General features: G+C 36.6%; 1 protein-coding gene across 2 annotated transcripts; it reads left to right on the forward strand.

Annotated features, from left to right (window-relative positions):
• Positions 1-778: 778 nt before the first annotated feature.
• On the forward strand, positions 779-19,433 carry LOC139980292 (transmembrane protein 272-like). Of its 2 annotated transcripts, none has more exons than XM_071991841.1 (6): positions 779-986; positions 3,583-3,679; positions 5,086-5,196; positions 8,628-8,687; positions 14,359-14,562; positions 15,371-19,433. In XM_071991841.1, the coding sequence occupies exons 1-6, from the start codon at positions 978-980 to the stop codon at positions 15,550-15,552; spliced, it is 663 nt and encodes a 220-aa protein (XP_071847942.1). In that variant the 5' UTR covers positions 779-977; the 3' UTR covers positions 15,553-19,433. The 2 variants fall into 2 exon arrangements, with proteins under 2 accessions (XP_071847942.1, XP_071847941.1); XM_071991840.1 differs by lacking the exon at positions 779-986 and adding an exon at positions 1,010-1,225.
• Positions 19,434-20,375: the final 942 nt, after the last annotated feature.

The raw sequence follows: 20,375 nt of genomic DNA on the forward strand, positions 1-20,375 counted from the left end.
GCATTTCATTCTTCATGAAATCAGTTTCGTCATTTGCATCACTGATCGGATGGCTGTCTCTTTAAGGGTGAGAATTTTGACAGCAGATAAAAGAATATCATACCCAATGACAAGACAAGACATAAACGGTTTATTGCTTCCTGCTTCATATATTGCAGTGTCATATCTGAGAAGAGTCAAAATGAATCCCCACCCCCCCCTTGTTGCTATATTGTAACTATCCGTTGCATTTCGTGTAGTTATGAAAAAAAATTGGGTAAAAATCATCCCTTATTGATGTCACTCCTTATATCCCTTCCCTGGACCTCTACCCTCCCCCCCCCCCCCATTTCCCTGTTGTATGTCATTCGAATAAACTTCTAGCTGTAAGTTACAGAGTTTGGCAGTTCACCTAATGCATTTTGCAGGATATGTGACCATAGTTATCTTTGTATTTGTGGCTTGCATGGGATAGATAATAAGCTTACTTTACTCCAGGTTCTACGAACAATTTCCAAACACTCGGGAGTGTTAAATCAAGGATGTAAAGAAAATCGGTGGCAGCTCAACTTAAAGACGACTACTAAAAAATAATGAACTAATAGCTATAACTTGTCAAATGTTGGCAACGGCCATGTACAACTTGTGATTCGTCACTTCCTTCAGCTGGACTCATGATATTCAAGGTCAATGACCATATAGACACTAACACGAAAAACAGATTTGAAAACGATACTGGGAAATACCCTCATGATATTCGGTGAACTTATGACAGTCATATGATACTATTTTGCGAATTGAGATACATTTAAATTCATTGCTTTAAAAAAATCAACCTTATTATTGGCAAAGGATCCTTAACTTACTACACATGTCGATATTTCCTTTACAGTTTCACCGACAATTTGGGAGCATTTCACCGACAATTTGGGAGCATTGGTGTTGTAGTTTTATAACGTCCGGTCACAGTCCCCTGATTGGTTCAGAGTAAAATATCCATGCAATCGGTAAGTGTAGCAAGCGACATATACAAACTGCAATAGCTCCGCACGTACCTATCCTAGAATTAGTTACGACTGCATTTGGTTACAACTTTATTTGGAGTGATTAGTGTGCGATAAGAGCGAAATGTGTGCCTGTTGAATGTTCCTAGGGTTAATCGCAAACTCACAGTACTGAACACGCATGTCCACCGTTGTATGAATTATAAACAGGAATGGAGTCAAAGGGATCTACTGAAAATCACGTAAGTCTTGGTCTAAGTTAGACCCTAGTACAAGCCTAATGTTATTGTTAAGCGTACCATCCTATAGCACTGTTGTTGGAATCGGCTGGGAGTGGAACCAGAGATTTGTTGGGTCAAGGCCTATAGCATAAGGTACACTAATCTAACTTAGGAGGGTGTTGCTGGCAACTATCTGCTCTAAGTTAAATAGCTTCAGTATACTGAAACGAAACCCTGCCAATAAGAAAACACTAGTGTTGTGATTGTAAATATGGATAACGATTAAATCAATCTTAGGGCCAAACCTTGCATTTAACGTTATAGTAAGTTGCCTAGGGAAGGCCCAGTAGTGGGACTACAGTAAGTTAGTTTACAAAGTGGGCAGTGGCGGAGGTATTGGTAAAGGGGGGGGGGGGGCAAAAATGGTCTGTAAGGACACTATCTAAGCGGAGCGCCACCACAGGTTGGCACGGAGCGTTCAGACATATTTTAAGTGAAGATACATCCTTAGATCGCCGGAAATGACCCTTTCCGGGCCTTGCTAATTTGCATGGGATAATGTGACAAATCTCAATAGGTAGATGAGTGCGCAATAAAAAAGTCAATAATCGCGAATAAGTAAAAAGTGGTAAAAAGCTGAAAAGGGCGCCAGCAGTCCATTTTAGTCCGTCAGGAGGGGGGGGGCATCCTGGGGGGCATCCTGGGGGGAAAACTGATCAGTGATTGCACTGTAGGGTCTAGTCAAAATACCTGTCTGTAATGACATGTAACTTGGAAATTTCCATGATTTTGCTATAGCAATTGAAAGGAAAGGAATCTTGAAGTAAGCTATGTACAGTAGCTTGTTTCTCAGTGTGTTTCCACAACTTAGGTACAGTCAGAGAATGATGACACTTGCACAGTTAGGCCAGGCTTCTTGTAGACCTGTCCAAATCATCACTATTCAGTAACGTTTTCAAATGTACCTTCCTCACATCAGCTCATCTGTCAAATGTTCAATGGAGAGTGAAAGAAATATCTTTATACTGTAGATATTTCTTAGATGTCACTTGTTACTGTATAATATTCCTATTTAAAGAAAGGATAGTATTTGTAGCTCATTTGAATTATTTATTTCAGATACATCCCACTCTGCTAGTATACTCCACCGTATGGACACAGTGCCATTATTTAAGCAAAGGGTACTTAGATGGAAGTTGGCCACATGTTCATCAATATTTTTGTCAAAATTATTTTAATATATGTGTGTATGCTGTTAAGACATTGCAATTTAAGCTAGATATTAAAAATGAAGAAATGTTTGTGACAATGAGTACAATTTGTGGGCTTTAAGTCTATAGTGCACCAAACTTTAACTCAAGTGCTATGCTAATAAATACAGTACTAGTACATCATTTAGATCCAATGGAGTTTATAGACAGTTCCTTTTTACTCATTCGTCATGTCATTGAAACTTTGACATGTGAAAATATTTACCTGTTAATTTTATGGAGCTGTATGGCTGTTTCCACTCACTGCATGTTGATTGAAATTTCAGGAAAGGTTCTCAATTTGTGTTGTTATTATTATCAATGTCACATGAATATTCTTTGATGTTTCTGAGATTTTTTACCACAAATGCGATTTTAGTATCTTTACTCCTGGTGGAAACCATCCAGCTACTGTTACTCAAGAAGCCTTTAATTTCTGAACCTCACAACAAAAACAGATACTAAGAGTGAAATTGCAAAATGAATTTCATTAGATTCAGCTTTCAACACTTTGTTGTCTAGACTCTGGTTATTAAATTAAGTACTCACACAGAAAAAAAGACATTATTTTGAAATGAAAGTGTGAATTTACAGGTCAATTGGACAATTAGGTATCGATTATCGATGGAAATGGTAGGATGACTGAACCATCTACTAGACTGACTTCATCATTGGGTCAATAGTGTTTCACCCTGATGGATTATTGGTGACTGGTTATGCAAAGTATGTACATGTATGTATGTATGCGTGTATGTATGTATGTATGTATGTATATTACTGTAGATCCTCCTGCAAGCAGGAACTCGCGAAGAAGCCTAATTGGCTTATCAAAGCCGCAAGCTGACCGAAGTCATTCTCTTACATTCATATTTAACGTCCATGATTATGAATTGTTAATTTTCAACAACTCTGTAACTGGACGACATACATTAATCTGGGAGTGACTCGAACCGGGGACCTTGTGATTGAAAGGCACCGGCGTTAACCACTGAGCTAACACTCCACAAGTACTGTAAGTACTATGTATAGACTAGAGTAGATATAGAGTAGAGTGCTCTATAGATTGCAGTTTTCAAATCTTTTCTGGTATTTATAATGCATTATTTTCTGTTTCCTTCTTGATGTTAGAATTTAGAAGCAGGATTGAATTCCAATCCACCCCCTCCACAGTATGGATCAAACGGGGAAGAACCACTGCCTCCACCATATTCAGATGCACCTAGAGGTAAAGCTAACTGTTTCATGCATTTTGTTTCTCTGTTTTCTTTTGGGGGGGGAGGGAGGGAAGGGGAGGGTGATGTCTGTGTACTGATTTTGTGAGATTTATTTAATGTGAAATATGGCTGGTAAAATTTGCTTCGACCGTGCATTATAAATGAATTTAAGGTCAACGACATTCGAATTGCCAAGTGTGAAAGATTAGAGGCTGTTAGTCATGAATAGGTTTGATTGGCTGTTTTCCTCACCTTTTTGTCATTTTGTGATCATTTTTTTTCTTGGCTAACAGGAGTTGCTTGTTGCAGTCAATCTGAACTAATGTATATAGCAAAGTTAAAAACTGCAACTCTCCTCATCTTGCTCCTAAGTTTGTGTGATTTGGGTAGGCACATGTGTGTCATGTGCTCTCTTCATGCACAGTGGGGATGATGTCACCATTATAACCATTTGTTCGTACCTTAATGCTCTATCAAAGCATCTTCAGGTAGATGCTAAGGTCTTACAGCCAAACATGGTAAGGTGTACATTACGTTTGCACACAGGTGTGCTCACGATACCAGGCATGAGACTCTTCCGCGGAAACGCGGATTTCCGATTTTTTTTTTTTTTCATTTTCGCGTTTTTTCTCGTAATTCGCGTTTTTTATTATTTTTATTATTTTTTTTATTTAATTTTTTTTTTTTATTTATTTTTTTTTTGGCCGAACATGCTGGACTGTAAAGGGAAGGAACACCGAATTTGACCAGTGGTGGAATCAAGTAGCACAAAGCAAGCAAAAAAGCCTTTTTTTGGTTCAAAAAAGCTAATGGATAAATTATACAAGCAGAAATTCCACACTTTTTTGGCGAGTTACGTGATGAGATAGATTCCATCTAGAGTCCACCATTTTGCATTTAAGCCCTCCTTACCTGACAAAAAAATTCTAAAGGGGAGGGGGACACCCCCTTCTCTTAAACCCCTCCCCCAGGACGGCGATCGATAAATTTCAGATTTTTTTTCCCCGGCTCAGTCTCATCCCTGCGATACAGACTCCAGCAGTCTACGTTCAAATGCGAGTAGACAAATGATACTCGTTTACTCTAATGATGCATCATTAGGGTCTACATTGGTAATATGTTTGTTTATGTTGTTTACTCAATCAATATAACTATGAACAGATTTATGGGATTTTTATGGGTTAAAATAAGTATAGGTCTAGATTCACTTCATACAAAGTCTTTTGCACTGTACTTTAGTCATCATAAAAGTGCAGTAATACAGCCGGCCCTCCTGCATTCCTGAACTAGAAAAGAAAGGCAGGAAAAAAAAACAGAGCTACTGTAATCAAGTGGCATTTGTTCAATTGTATTTGCTTTTAAACTGCTTGAATTTCAATTCTTCAAATCAATCGATTTTTAATCTTCCATTGTTTAGACGCACCACCGTCTTACCAGAGTCTGTTTGGACAGATGCAAGATGCTAAACAGAATTCATCGGGGGCATTGGACTTCATTCAGAGACTTATCAAACTGCTTCTCAACACAAGTGAGTGATTCAACCTGGGTTTTTGTTATTCAGAAGTAAAAGAGTACAAAGGATTCAATACGCGAAAAGACTGTACCGAATGCGGTTTGTTGATTTTGCGATGAATATTGTGTTGTTTGTTCTTCCTCCAATCAAGGCAGACCAAACGATCTTGGTAAATTCTGTTGCTTGTGCTAGCAACGATCACAGTGTTTGAAAGCAAGATTTTGAAATAATTTGGTTATCCAGAGCAAGAACCGTGTGGTTTCTGAAAGGGACCTGACACTTGATGTGATTTGGCCAATTAAGAACACGGAGACCGAACTACTTGTTTACGGGTTGTTCATTCCTGCATGCGGTGGTCTGTTGCACTCTTGCCAATTAGCTGGTGAATTCAAGCGATTGATGCTGAACAGCGTTTCCAGGTTAATAGATACAGTAGTGAACCATTTATTTCCTTGTTTAAGGGGTTTGCTTGAATGGACAGGGAATACCCAAGAGTGGTTCAAGGAGCTTTTATTTATAAATCTTTGAATGTATGGTAACTTCATGATCATGGTAATGTGTTCTTGAGTGCAGTGCATGATGGATGGATGGATGGATGGATTGATTGATGAATTCTTACTCTTGATCAGTGGGCAGTGTCCAATATAAATACCTCTATGACTGACTATACAGCAAATGCCACCAAATCAATCGTCTAGTTGATTCAAATATAAATATCTTGTCTGGGTAACAATTGCTATGTGAGAGGATGAAGCCAGCATACTATGTTTTACTCTCACTTGTTGAGATGTGGAGACCATATCTGGCTTTAATTTGCATCTGAGATCTACAGTATATCTTTAGTTGGCCAGTGCTTATTCACCATTTGTAGAATATATTCTCTCTCCTCTCCAATTGTATTAAGCAAGCACTGTAAATTGATGATTGTATTCTTCTCTCAAATTAACTCTATACCCAAGAGACAAAATTACGCATTGATGAAAGTTCAGTACCTTGAAGAACATCAGTATTGTCTGGAAATATGCTAGCATGTCAGATAATGGTCACCCATGCTCAGATTTCAACTGTAAACATTTACTGACAACTCTCCAAAGTTGTTATGCACATGGCGATATTGAATTGTTTGCTCTCCTCAAGGGTTGGGAATAATTTGAGGAAGCAAACCTAGGAAAGTCCTTTTGAAAGTCCTTCTAGCAGTTTTGTAGCATGCCAAACTATGGGCCATTACTTGATGACCTTTAAGTATTATAGCTTTACTAGAACCACAACTTGCAACTGTCACAATTTTGCAGACTCAGATGATGTAGAGTATCTCAAAGTTTCAGAAAATTCTTAACAGGAAAACTGAAATTGACCATGATTTGCTCAGCAAAAATTTAATTTCTGTTATTTCTTGTTGGTTAGGCCAGATTGGTTAATATTAAGATTTTAAACCTGAAAAGAAATTATTCAGAGGAACAGAAAAAGCTTGAATTGTCATTTAGACATTTATAAATAAAAACAGTATATAGATAAGTGCTTGAAATTTTTGTTCTCAATGGCCACATGTGGCATTCTTGTTTAATAGCCAAAATGTAGACTTTGGTGACCTCTCAGAATTATTACATCAAAGGAAGTTTCAGCAACCACTGACACAGAAGAGTGTCAATGCGCAAGTCAAAAACTTTTCAATTCACTGCAGCTGGTTAACAAGCCAGGAATGGTATCCGGCTGATAGATTTGTTCTAATAGTCTCGCTGTTACATTCTGTCTTGGTGGTACATCTCTAATCCAGCCGTTTCGTCTCAGCATCACTGCTGTTTCATTGCAGGAGTGAGCTCTCACATAAGATAACAACTTGTTATATTTCCTCCTTGATGGGCTAAGTGGTAGATTGATTTTTTCTGCAAGTTAAGCTCAAGTGGACTAACAGGTGCCTTTTTATCAGGACCGGTCGGTAGAAGTGAAGATACCTTCAGACTATTACCGTGGATTAGGTTTTGTGCACAGGGCAAATTTTAACGGAAGTCGGATGGTCCAAGACGACCAGATTTCTGTTCGAACAACCAAATTCAGCGTTGTAAGCGGTCCGGTGTACAATTGGTTGTTTTGCCTTAAATTCAAATTGCACTGTACATAGCTAAATACTTCAAGTAGGTCAAATCATAAACTGGTGTCACCCGCTGTCATTTTGGAGATACTGAGTTAGTACTGGAATAATAAAAAAACAAAAATAGCCATAGGCCTACAATCCAACCAAAATAATCCAACCGAAATACAATTTTACCCTCCTACAGCGTACTACACATTAGCTTTGCTTCGAATTTTGTGTCATTTTTCATACTAGTATGACTTGACCAGACAACTGAATAAAAAAGGGCTTAAAAATTTTGCATTGCAGAATGAGCTATATAATTACCTACCTTTCTTATATCTTATTGCCATGTTTTGACAATTCACATCATCTCTGTTACTTCTAAAGTACAAATGTATTAGCTTGCACAGAGTATCGGCTAATCAAATTCTGAGCTTCACAATCTTGCTGGTTGGAAATTTGCTAGGCAACAACAAGTACAGAGCTAGTCTAATGTGTTCTGTTTTTTTTTTATCAGTACTTATTAAACCACAAAGGATCATGTTTATAAGTCTTCATCAAACAAGATATATGTCTGTCTTTAGCTTTGCTGGTACATTACCCATGTTTTCACAAAATTATAGATTATATAAAAGCAGTTTATTATTATTAGATGTATCATGGATTACTGTAGGTTTTCCCCTGTCTCACTTCCCCTTGAGAAAACAAAACATGTTACAAAACTACGAATACTGTGTGATAACTAGGCGAACAATTGTTTCGGTTCTTTTTTTAAGTTATTCATTTTTGCTCATAGGAACCTCTAAGTTTCAGAATGGCTAAAACTGTCCTTTTTATTTCTGTACAGTACTGTTATTTATTAGAAAAAGCAGTTTTAATACACTGTACCACTGTTATTAAATAGACAATTTTTTTTTTGATAATACTGTTAAGCATCTGGGTGTTGGGTTTTTTTTTTAGTTGATGAATATATACTGATAATGTTTTTTTCTCAATTTGATTGATATAATGTGTACCATGTCCTAAACGATGGGGGAGGGGGGGGAGGGGGTGCCGTCTCCCAGGAGCTATTGCCTGTATAGTTGTACTGTATATTGTTCATGTATGATAATTTTGTAATGAATGCAAAACCATCCTTGCATTTGCAGACCATGAAATAACACTTTTTAGTAAAGGTTAAGACACAAACTGTCCTTTTTATTTCTGTACAATACTGTTATTTATAAGAAAGAAAAAAAAGCAGTTTTAATATACTGTACCACTGTTGTTAAATAGACAATTTTTTTGATAATACTGTTAAGCATCTGGGTTTTGGGTTTTTTTTTTTTAGTTGATGAATATATATTTACATATGTTATCTTTTCATTTGCAGTTGCTGTCACAATTTTTATGATAATATTGTTGGCTGTTCCCATCACTATGGTTGTAATAGGTAAGTGATAATCATATTTTATGTGTGTGCATGTTTTTCAGAACTGCTCACAGGCCGAATAAAATTTTCTTCACCTCTCAGTCTTCAATGTGAACTATTTAAATATTTGAATAAAATGAGCTTCTTGTGTAATTTTAGTTTTGTATCATAGATTTTTGTAATACAGTTTCATCGCTATTATAAACAGGATCATATTATCGGTGACAGGTTTCTGGGATGGGAGGAGGGGGATAGGGGTGGAGGGGGATAGGTTGAGGAGGGGGATGGGTGAGGAGGGGGATACCCATTCAGTGTTTTCATGATTAAAACCTTTTTTGAAGCTTGCTTAACAAGCTAAATTAACCAGCTAAATTTGTGATATTATAAGTAATTGACAGCTCTGCCTTGCAAACACAGTTGTCTTCCTGTTATGTTGCTGCTTTTAAAGTGGATTTTAAGCGTAAACAGTGGAACAGCTCCTTCCGTTTGATACCTTGAACAGGAACTCAAAACTGTCAAGGACCAAAGTTTTGTCTGGGAGGTGAACCACAAAGTCAACCTTTTTTGGTCTTATTAAACTTAACACGAGAAATAACAAACGAAATTGTGATTATGCCACAGAACATACTCTAACTCAGTGCTGCATGATGAGGGTTGTAAGTTTCATCATTCAGAATACTCTGGAGAAAATTGTCCACGGGAGGAACCATTATGTTTGATGTATTTATTTCATTTATATATTTTTTATTCTTGTAAATTGCGATGGGTGACCATATTCCAGAAGATGCCACAATTTTTTGGAACATCCCATGAATTCCATATTTTGTGTTCAGCACTGAAAATGTTTTTTTTCACAATTTGATTGATATAATGTGTACCATGTCCTAAACAGTCTCCGAGGAGGGGGGGAGGGGGGTGACGTCTCCCAGGAGCTACTGCCTGGATAGTTGTATATTGTTCATGTATAATAATTTTGTAATGAATGCAAAACCATCCTTGCATTTGCAGACCATGAAATAACACTTTTTAGTAAAGGTTAAGACACGAACCTCAAATTGGTTGGTTTGCGCATCTCATTGTTTGGGTGGGGGTAAATAAATATTAGGTAATGCTTGAAGCTGTTCATGTTTGCATACTTCTTCACTTCTCAAATACTGGATGTGAGTAAATGGTTGAGATCAACTGTTTACTTCTCAAATCAGGCAGAACACACTTGTTGACTTCATCAATGACACTGAATCATAGCGATGTTCTACCACGTCTGGTCAGGGTATTTATTAACTGCGTGCTATTCCTCACTGAATGACATTAACTCATCCACTTGAGTCTACGGCAATGGTGTGTGTGTGTGTGTGTGTGTGTGTGTTTATGTTATGCTTGGCTTGTAAACAATATAACTCAAAGAGTATGCAGTGGTTCAACTACATGTTGGTATATTGGATGAGTGAGTATAAACATTTATAAAGAGGAGTCATAAAATATGTTAACAGGAAGAATTTATAACATAAAAGGAAAATAAAATCAAAGTTAAGATGATACTGTAGGATATCGTATAAAATACATCTGCACAAACAAAAGTTAAAACATAAAACGATATTACAAACAGACAACAACAAACATTCCAAGTGGAGGGTTAAGCAATAAATTTTTGCAGTCACGTGTTAGGAATATGTCATTTACAGAACACTGATAATTTAATTGGTCAGTTTCAAGAGAGCTCTTTGAAATTTGGCATGATACAGCAGGTTGGCATATTTTGTTACAGAAATGTGTGAGTTTGACCTAATTTCATCAGTATATTAAGGAAATAATATAGCAGATAATGGACCCTCCTCCCCAAAGGCACAACAACCTTCATTTCCAACATTTCAGAAAATTCCGATAACCCTTTATACTACTTAACTTGTCTGGACCATCCTTTAAAAAATTGTGCCAGCCAATCATGTGTAAGCCATGCTTCTTTGATAAATTGTGAAAGACCATTTATTAATTAATTTGGCAAGACGGTATTAAAACACACATGAAAAGTCAAGAAAAGGAACTTTTGTTATATTTGTTTCCTTACAATCTAAATGAGATGTTATATCATGGATTATTAAAGTACAGCATCAGTGATAGATACATTTTTCTCATCTAGGCAAACTGACATTTGTACCCAAATTGTTCTACATTCTGCTTTAGCCCATTTTAGAGGGGGCTATTGCATTCTACTAAAAGCAACACTTGCTAGATCAAAAAGGAACTTTTTCAACAGGCAAGTGGCAAAACCCACTGGCATTTAGCCAGTAAATGGGCCAAATTTCAAGGCCTGAGATTATTTGTTTATGGTTTGCTTTACCTTGTTGCTAGGGTCTAATCCTTTGATGTTCAAATAGCTCTATCCTTCAGTTAATGTCCGTCAGCAGATCTCCATACGGTTAGTGTTAATTGCAACTGTTTATTATCTGTGATTATCTGATCGCCTGGGTAACATAAATAAAAGGTTTGAGTGGATTGACAAGTTTAGTAGGAAATCATCCTCATTTCTTGAGAAGCCAATTGTTACCATTGTTCATAGAACCATGGAGCTATAAACGAGATTTATAGCTCCATGATAGAACACATGAATCCTAATTAGGATTAAATGGGAAGAACAGGTAAACCATGTCATTATCATTGGTAATATATGCTTCTAACTTCTCCCAAAGCATTCTAAGATCAGTCTTGGGATGTTTGATTTATAAACGGAGAGCAAATATCTTGAAGTTGGGTATGTAGTTGATAATTACTGTAGCGATCACACAGGCATACATAGAGTTGCATTGGATTCAAACTCTCTCAGGCTGTTATCATTAATGATAACAGAGAATTGTATGCAATGACACTTGTCAATTCTGTAAAAGCTTAATTAATTGCACCGATTTCACTTGTAGACTGTTCTCTCTTTTGTGTCAATCAATAGAATAATCAGGACTGAGTTATAGCCCAGTTGGCTCTCTGAACCAATGGAGGAGCTTAAATGACTACCTGTATGTCAATCACACTTTAAGTACTGTACTATGGCTTATTGCATATATTTTATTGATGGCTATGGCTACCTTTACCCATGACAGAGGTTTGAACCAAAGCTTAAATTCCTTTTTGTGGACATTTACTATGTACAAAGTTTCATGTACCTTAAGGTTCAAAAGTTGTTACAGTGAATCTCACTTTAGATGGAGAAAAGAATTACAGTTAAGTTTTGATAACAATTCATTTTGATGTGGCTGTTGGTGGGGACATTGGACTGTACATTGAATACATATGGTATATACAATACTGTGTATTCCAGGAACACTTCTTCCATTGTTTTGTTCTCTTCGGGTATGCATGTCTTGTGTAACTCTGTATAAGTTGGATTCATTACGTGTTAAGTATCCATGGAATAGAGGCTGTCTGTTACATGTGTAAGGGTACAGGGAGGGGGGGGGGGGGGTTAGGTGAGTCATGTTGTTTAGTTTTCACTCTATCTTGGGCAAGTTTCCGTTAAAAAGTAATTGATAATATTATGTACGGAAGACTTCTGTTACCTTCTCTGCTATTAAACATTTCTGAATAAGACAAAAGAGACAACCCACAGAAACTTAGAGTCTATTTAACTCCAAGTACTGACATCGGTAGTTGTAACTAGATGGCACTATAGGTTCAATACTACAGCTTTGAATTGGTACACTGTACACGGTGGTTCCCTATTCTCATATCATACACTGGGGTCATACAGAGGTTTATGATAATTTAATCTTGATCCAAATATCAAAGGTTGGATTATAGTGTAAAGTAGTGATGTGTTCGCATTATTTAACCAGGCTTTGTATCTGTTCCATGAGGAAAACCTACAGTAGAAGGTCAAAGGCCCTTTTCAATTTGCACAAACTTTTCCAAGAGGTAACCTAAGGAGTACTTCAATACATTTTAATGAGAGTAGCACCAGTACTGCGCTACACACATTATTGTCCATCAGAAAGTCAACAGTTACAACCTATTGTTTCATAATGGAGGCCACTGTACCCAACCTATTAACCTTATAGTTTGGTTTGAAATGAAAGCAACAGTTTTGAGCTACACACATTATTGTGCATCAGAAAGTCAACAGTAACAACCTATTTACCTTACAGTTGGTTCATAATGGAGGCCACTGTACCCAACCTATTAACCTTATAGTTTGGTTTGAAATGAAAGCAAGAGTTTTGAGCTACACACATTATTGTGCATCAGAAAGTCAACAGTAACAACCTATTTACCTTACAGTTGGTTCATAATGGAGGCCACTGTACCCAACCTATAAACCTTATAGTTTGGTTTGAAATGAAAGCAACAGTTTTGAGCTACACACATTATTGTGCATCAGAAAGTCAACAGTAACAACCTATTTACCTTACAGTTGGTTCATAATGGAGGCCACTGTACCCAACCTATAAACCTTATAGTTTGGTTTGAAATGAAAGCAACAGTTTTGAGCTACACACATTATTGTGCATCAGAAAGTCAATAGGAACAACCTATTTACCTTATAGTTGGTTCATAATGGAGGCAACTGTACCCAAACTATTAACCTTATAGTTTGGTTTGAAATGAAAGCAAGAGTTTTGAGCTACACACATTATTGTGCATCAGAAAGTCAACAGTAACAACCTATTTACCTTACAGTTGGTTCATAATGGAGGCCACTGTACCCAACCTATAAACCTTATAGTTTGGTTTGAAATGAAAGCAAGAGTTTTGAGCTACACACATTATTGTGCATCAGAAAGTCAATAGGAACAACCTATTTACCTTATAGTTGGTTCATAATGGAGGCCACTGTACCCAAACTAGATACAGGTCTTATAGTTGGTTGTTCATAAATACCTTGGATGTTGTTATTGGTTTCCAAGGATTAGCAAAACCACTAGTTGTTGTTCAAATGCATAACCTGTTAATCAGCAATTTTAAAGGAAGGTGTAGATGAACTTTTGCTGATTGGTCAAATATTCCATCATCATGTAAACTAAGGAAGAAGACATTGCCAATGTTTTTATTGTTTTTATTGTTGCTGATCTTTCATGTTTGAATCATGAAACACAACTTAACCTTGGAGCAATATTTATAAAGTGTATTTGATGAGGTTGTCTTTGCAGCTCTGTTGCCAGTACTGTGAAGTCAAGGATGACTGCATTTTATGAAATAATGCAAAGCATTAGGCTGTTAGACCCGGATTTTGGTGCCGCACATTATGATAAATTTTCAAGATACTAATCACTAATAAGATCCTATTACAAATACTACATCATAGTCCTCAATTTTATGTCTCCATCTAAAACCAGACAGGCAAAAGAAAAAGAAAACTTGAAATTTAAAAAAAAAAATTTGAATTGTAAATAGGAAAGAGTTTCAGAGTGTTACAGTTGTTAGCATTTGATTGGAATAATTTCATAAGTTGATAAGTTGATATATTAATGTTTTGTCTTGGTTGGATCACTTGCAATCCTATAATACTGTGTAATAATATTATAGGGTTATGGACCTTACATCTGGTAGAAAGTAAATCAGGTATAAGTTGTTATCACCATCACAAAATGTCAAGAGTTGTAATTACATCTGGTGGAGAGTAGATCAGGTATAAGTTGTTAATATCACCATCACAAAATGTCAAGATTTGTTATTCTATTATCTTTTCCTTTTTTTTCCCGTTCAGGTGCAATATACGTCGACGATTGCCCCACAGAAAAGATGATTCCTATCTACTTGATTGTTTCCGGCTCTTGTTATATATTGAAGAATCTGATCGATCTGTTTGAGAGATATAAGAATCGGGATCAGGACGACAGCCACGGGAACAACCCTTCCAACGCTTTAAGTCGTCTCTTGGGATGCTTCATATTTGCATTTTTCATTGCAGGTAAGAGACAATAAGAAAAAGAACAGGTTTGGGGTGGGGATTGGTGGGGGGAGGGGATACCTTTAGGATATCAACTTGTTTGCCTATTCCTTTTTTCATTTACTTATTTATTTTTTATTTTCTGATCTTAAAGACGTATTAGTCATGTCTGAATAAACACACCAAAACCTATGCCTAACGCGGGCTCTCTTTCTAGACAGAAAAACTTTGTGGTCCCAGGAGTATCCTCTAATGTGTAAGAAGGTCCTGAATGATTCAGTTTTGCCTGCTTGGGCTAATACCTTACATCGACATGGATTGAACATGAGCTGTGATTCTTTACAATTACAAATTAGATGTCTTTCATGACTCACGTAAAAAGGCAGCCCAAGTCAGTAAAAAATGTTCATAGCCTGTTGTTTCACATGGAAAAGTTTATTGCTTCTGGAGGAGTTGTTACAAATAGGGCCATGGGACCATCATCCTTGACACATGTAGAACCACCAAAACTAAAAATTTCCACCGTTTCTACTTTCTAGTGTATGTAAATAACTATTGATGTTTCCAACAGGGGGTCAATGTCAGTATTATGTCCCAAGATTTCCTCGAAAAAATATGGTCACCGTAAATACTTCAAATTGTTTCCACAATGCAGTTATAGAATCCTCCCTTAAATGTGGTTCAACTCAAAGTTCAATCAATGATGACCTACAAATGCGTCAACATTGAGCAACTTTTGAGCAACTTTTTGGAAAGCTATGCATGCATCCATAGACCAGGTTTAATAATAGCCAAGTCTCATGAATTCTGTTTTACCTTTTTTTGGCAGGAAATGTCTGGATATACAGGAATTACCCTCCCAGTACTAACATAGAGAGTGACCACTATTGCAACCCTGTGGTCTACTACTTTGCGTTTTGGATTACCACTCTGGCCTACATCTTCTGTGCCTTCACTTGTCTTTGTCTGTGCTGTGCTGCCCTCGGTACTGCTGCAGGTGCATCAACATAGTAAACATGACACCACACAAACTGGACAGACAGAGGGCGGCAAATAGTTATCCTTTCATACGATGCTTTGTTATATTTTGACCAGTCGCAGAGCTGTTAAATATAAACAAGTGAATGGTTCTCGTAGGACTCGTCGACCTAGGCCGAGCTTTTCATTTACAAAGATCATCCTTATTTAATCAAACATACTGAAGACTAAGAACAGACAAAGGGGGGAAAAAAATGTCTCATAATCTTAAAAATTGCATAGAATATTATATTTCTCATCACTAAAAGCAGATTTGCTTTAGTGAATATCATTTTTTCTGATGTACAAAGTTTGATGTTTAAGTTGGATTCACTGCCGTTTATATCTCGTATTTAGCTTCGGATGAAATCACTATTCCTGTCGGCCGCAGTTTAATTTGTTTGGTGATATTTGATGTCTTTCTATAGTTTTATTCATAGCTCAATATTTTGGTAACTGACTCTGTCATTATTTATCACAAACTACCCTGCACAAGAGAGTACTGTACAGTTGTGTGACAAATGGTGCGAACGAATCATGAAGAAGGATTTCTTTAACATTTCTGAGGTTTCTCTTGATCTACTGCAGTTAGATATTGAAGTCATTTTTGGTTATCCTTTAAATTAAGATTGTGAAAGTTGTGATATTTATGCAGGACACACAATTGGAACATGATTAGCTGAAGCCTTCAGAGAGAGGAATAATTCTTTTCTACATACCTTATATGGAATTCATAACATGGTGTCACAAAAATGACAAAGTGGTAACTGAGAATGAAGATGTTTTAAATTCTGCAGGATCAATGGCAACGACACATTTTCTTCTTTCGGATAAAGAAATTACACTCCTATATCAATACAAAAAATATGCATCAAAATGTTGCTTTTCTTTGAAAACAAATTTCAGCTCTCGTGCTGTTCTGTTCTTTAGCAATCACGCATGAACTGACCTTGCTTCAAAATCAGTTAGGTATGGTTTTATACAGAGGTGACCATTGATCAGTGCTACATGTAACTCTTGTGAAAGGCTATCATAGATGAGCTATGTAGCTCATTTCCAGAAGGCTCAAAGCTATTTGGATTCTACTCTCTTTCATCGGTAATCACAGATGAAGTGTGTACCTCTCTCTTCCAGGTTGATGAGAGGTATTTTGTGAGTGTTCTTTGTATTTCTGTTGTTATTTGTATTGCTGAGTGAGTGTGCATAGAATTACTTTTGATCTAAATTTCAAGTTAAATAGTGCAATTTAGAGATTTCAATGTTTTACAATTGATTGTAAATTTGCTATCAACTTCAGTGGTTTAGATATATTTATTATGTAAGTTTATATTACACTTACCAGCAGCAGTCCTACTTTATAAGATATTGATTTACCTCAAAAAAACATAATCGTACGTTAGTAATGAACATGTAAAGAAATTTCTATCTTTTCTCTGTTTTGTGTAAGTTCTTTTTTAATTGTTACATGTTTGTATCATTTGCTATCACTTATTCAATAATTAAATTATTATTAATCATAATAATTAATTATAATAATAATTATATAATTACTTATTCAGTATGATGTGTGTAAACTACTGTCTGTATAACAGTCCTCAAAGCTCTGTAGACGAAGCTGGTCTCTCAAAAGTTTGCTTCCACAAAATTAAATTATAGGATTACCTTGCCAAGGCAAATTGCAGAGTTAGATTTCACCCAGCTCTTTTGGGAGAATATTTCAAGGACAAAGATAAAGAAATAAAAATGTTTCTGCTCGCATGTAAGAAACCTCACTGATTAGGCAAATTTTGTATACTGTTGTGACTTGCGCCACTTTGCTGGTATGAATGTCTGCGATACTTGCAATGGTAACGAGGAAGTATTGTAGGTACACACAAACTGTGTATGTCTCAACCAGCATACCTACAGCAGACCGGACTGCGGAACTTGATAGCACAAGACAAGTCCATATGCGCTGTTATAGTCACTATTAAACTACTTGATAACTCAAAAACAAGTCCTTATGGCCTGTTATAGTCACTATTAAACATACACTGTGCTATGCAATGTGTTCTGCACGGCTTGAAGTTATACAGTTTTGGGGTTAGTCATTAACTTGTTGGACGTTTAGACCATGGGGATAAACGGTGTGAAGGGGTTACGCCCATAAAGGTGAACTTTTAGTCTTGTTAGGAAAACAGTCCAATGCCTTTAATATATACACATGTCTGATAAAGTGTGGTTTGGAAGGTTGAAGTATTGCCCAATTGGAGCTGCCATAGTCTTTGTATTGTTGAATAAGAATGTTTTAATGCTCATGTTTGATATAATTTCACTACTAGGTACAGGTTTGTAGGAGTTTTAAAGTCTCAATACCTGTTTGCTGATGAATTTAGGAAAACAAACTTCCGAAGTAGATTCAATGTTTCATATTCTAAATGCACTCTGACCAGGTGGGTTTAAAATGAAGAAAAGCTGTCACAATCTATTTCCTGTTGCCCTAATATGGTCTACACATGCGGCCCGATCAAGATTTTAATGCAGTCCTATACTTGTATCGTCCACTTTTCACAATTCAATGGAGGAAACATCTGAAAACACATGTTTTTTCCTTGCAATGGAAGGAAATGACACATTTTCACAAGATACATCGTTAAAGACCAAGAGAAAGATACTATTTAAGAGAAGGGACCTAAAGACAGACTAGCCACGAAAGTGAAAGTAGTCCTAAGCCTAATGGTCTTAAATAAAACCAAGAGATTTGTTGGGTGGGGCTTGCAAATTTTGATTGAAGTTTGTAGAATCTACAACTTGTTGAAAAATCTGGCAAATTTTTTTAAAACAGATAATTCAATAAAAATAATAAATATTGATATGAAAATTGCATAGAACGGTGTCGTTTTCACTGAGATTTTATGCAGTACGGGGGAAAGGTTGAGGTTTAAATTTGGCAAACAAGTAGTGAGACTATAATAGGTATTTTATATTAGTCTTTTTAGATCAGTTAAAAAAATTGTTTTTTGAAATCGATTTTGCCATACTGGATTGAATCAACTGCCATCATCTTTTGTACACCATCAAAATCAGTTATGTTAAAGTTGGTAACAAATTTCATCTTGGGGACTATTATAATTTTTGGAAAATTTGTGAGAATATTGACTATGAGAAAACTGTGTAGATACAAAGTTATCTCATACTCAATACGAATACACATACTCCTTAGTGATACATGTGAAGTTATGAATTCTCAAAGCTTTAGGACTTTCATGGATTCTGTGTTAATGACTGGGGTGAAATGTGACAAATTTGTGGCATTTTTTTTAAGATTCAGTGAATCAGTACCCTCGCAAATAACCTATTCAACACTTCCCTTTGCCCTCCCTGCTTGTTTTCTGTGATGGTTAAGTGAGATAGGTACCCATTGCTAGATGATGATGGTTGCTAGATGCTACATTGCTAGATGATATGTTGAAGCTTGTATTCTCCTCTTGTTAAACCATCTTAATTTTGTATACTTAAAGAATTGACAAGTGTCTTCCCTTTTAGCACTATTAAAGTACTATGTGTAATGATTTACAAAGAAGGAGTATATATTTGCGTAGACTATATTCATCTGTGTAATTTAACACGTACTGCCGTTTGGTATATTTTGCACTATTAAAGTACTATGTGTAAATGATTTACAATGTAGAAGTATTTGCGTAGGCGATATTCAGCTGTGTAATTTAACACTTACTGCCCTTTGATGTCTCATGTGTACAGGTTGTACCTTTGTTAAGTTGTTAATCTTCTTTTAATCTTGTCATCAGTGTGTGGTCTCCTATGTATATACTACAGCCACCTCAAGTTTGTCAGTACACTCCTCCGAAATATACATAAAAGAAAACTTCCTTTCATTCGAGAATGTAGTTTGTTTTTCCTGATATTTACTTGGTTAAAAGGCTATGCGGTGGTTGAAAGATTTTCGGTTTCGATGATGATCGTAACCTATCCATTCATGCAGGCGGAGTCTGTTCTGTGTGTGTGTGTGATGCCACGCTTGTAAACACGATATCTCAAGAAGGGAAGATTGGACCAATCTAATATTTGGTGTATATGAGTACCACATTGAGTAGAAGAACCCTATTGTTTTGTGGGGAGGTCAGAGGTCATTTGGAGCCGGCCACCAGGGGCCAAATAGTGAAAACCTTGGAAACACGATATCACAAGGAGGTAAGCTTGGATCAATCTTATATTTCGTGAGTGGGAGGACCACATTTAGGAGCAAAAGCCTATACTTTTTTGTAGAGGTCAACGGTCATTTGGGGTCACCAGGGGTCAAATTGTGTAAACCTTGTAAACACGGTATCACAAGAAGGACAGCTTGGATCAATTTCGTGTAAAGGGGTACCACATTGAGTTCAAGATCCCTTTTGTTTGTGGTGGGGGTCCAAGTCCATTTGGGGTCACTAGAGGTCAAATTGTGTAAACTTTGTAACTCAATAAGGGAAGGTTGGACTAATATTATATTTAGTATGTAGTTGGTACACGTTCAGTGCAAGATTTTTGTAGGTCATTTGGAGTCGCCAAACTGCAGACGCCAAATTGTGGGTTCTTTCTTTTATAAGCTACCGTATCTCCCACCGACCAGCCTATCAGATAACCTGTGCGTTACGCCTCATACGAATAGGAGGCCGTTGGCAATTGAAAATGAGCTTATGGGTATCCGTAGAAACTAAAACTGAAAATTGGAACTAAATTGCATTTAAATTGCATTTATTCCAACCGCTCGAAGACTTACTTTGCGTGCAAAAAGTGTACGTTCTCTTTGTAGTACAGCGGTTCTATTGGACGTTGTA

This window comes from Apostichopus japonicus, chromosome 14 (assembly GCF_037975245.1).
Source record: "Apostichopus japonicus isolate 1M-3 chromosome 14, ASM3797524v1, whole genome shotgun sequence".
Taxonomy (NCBI): domain Eukaryota; kingdom Metazoa; phylum Echinodermata; class Holothuroidea; order Aspidochirotida; family Stichopodidae; genus Apostichopus; species Apostichopus japonicus.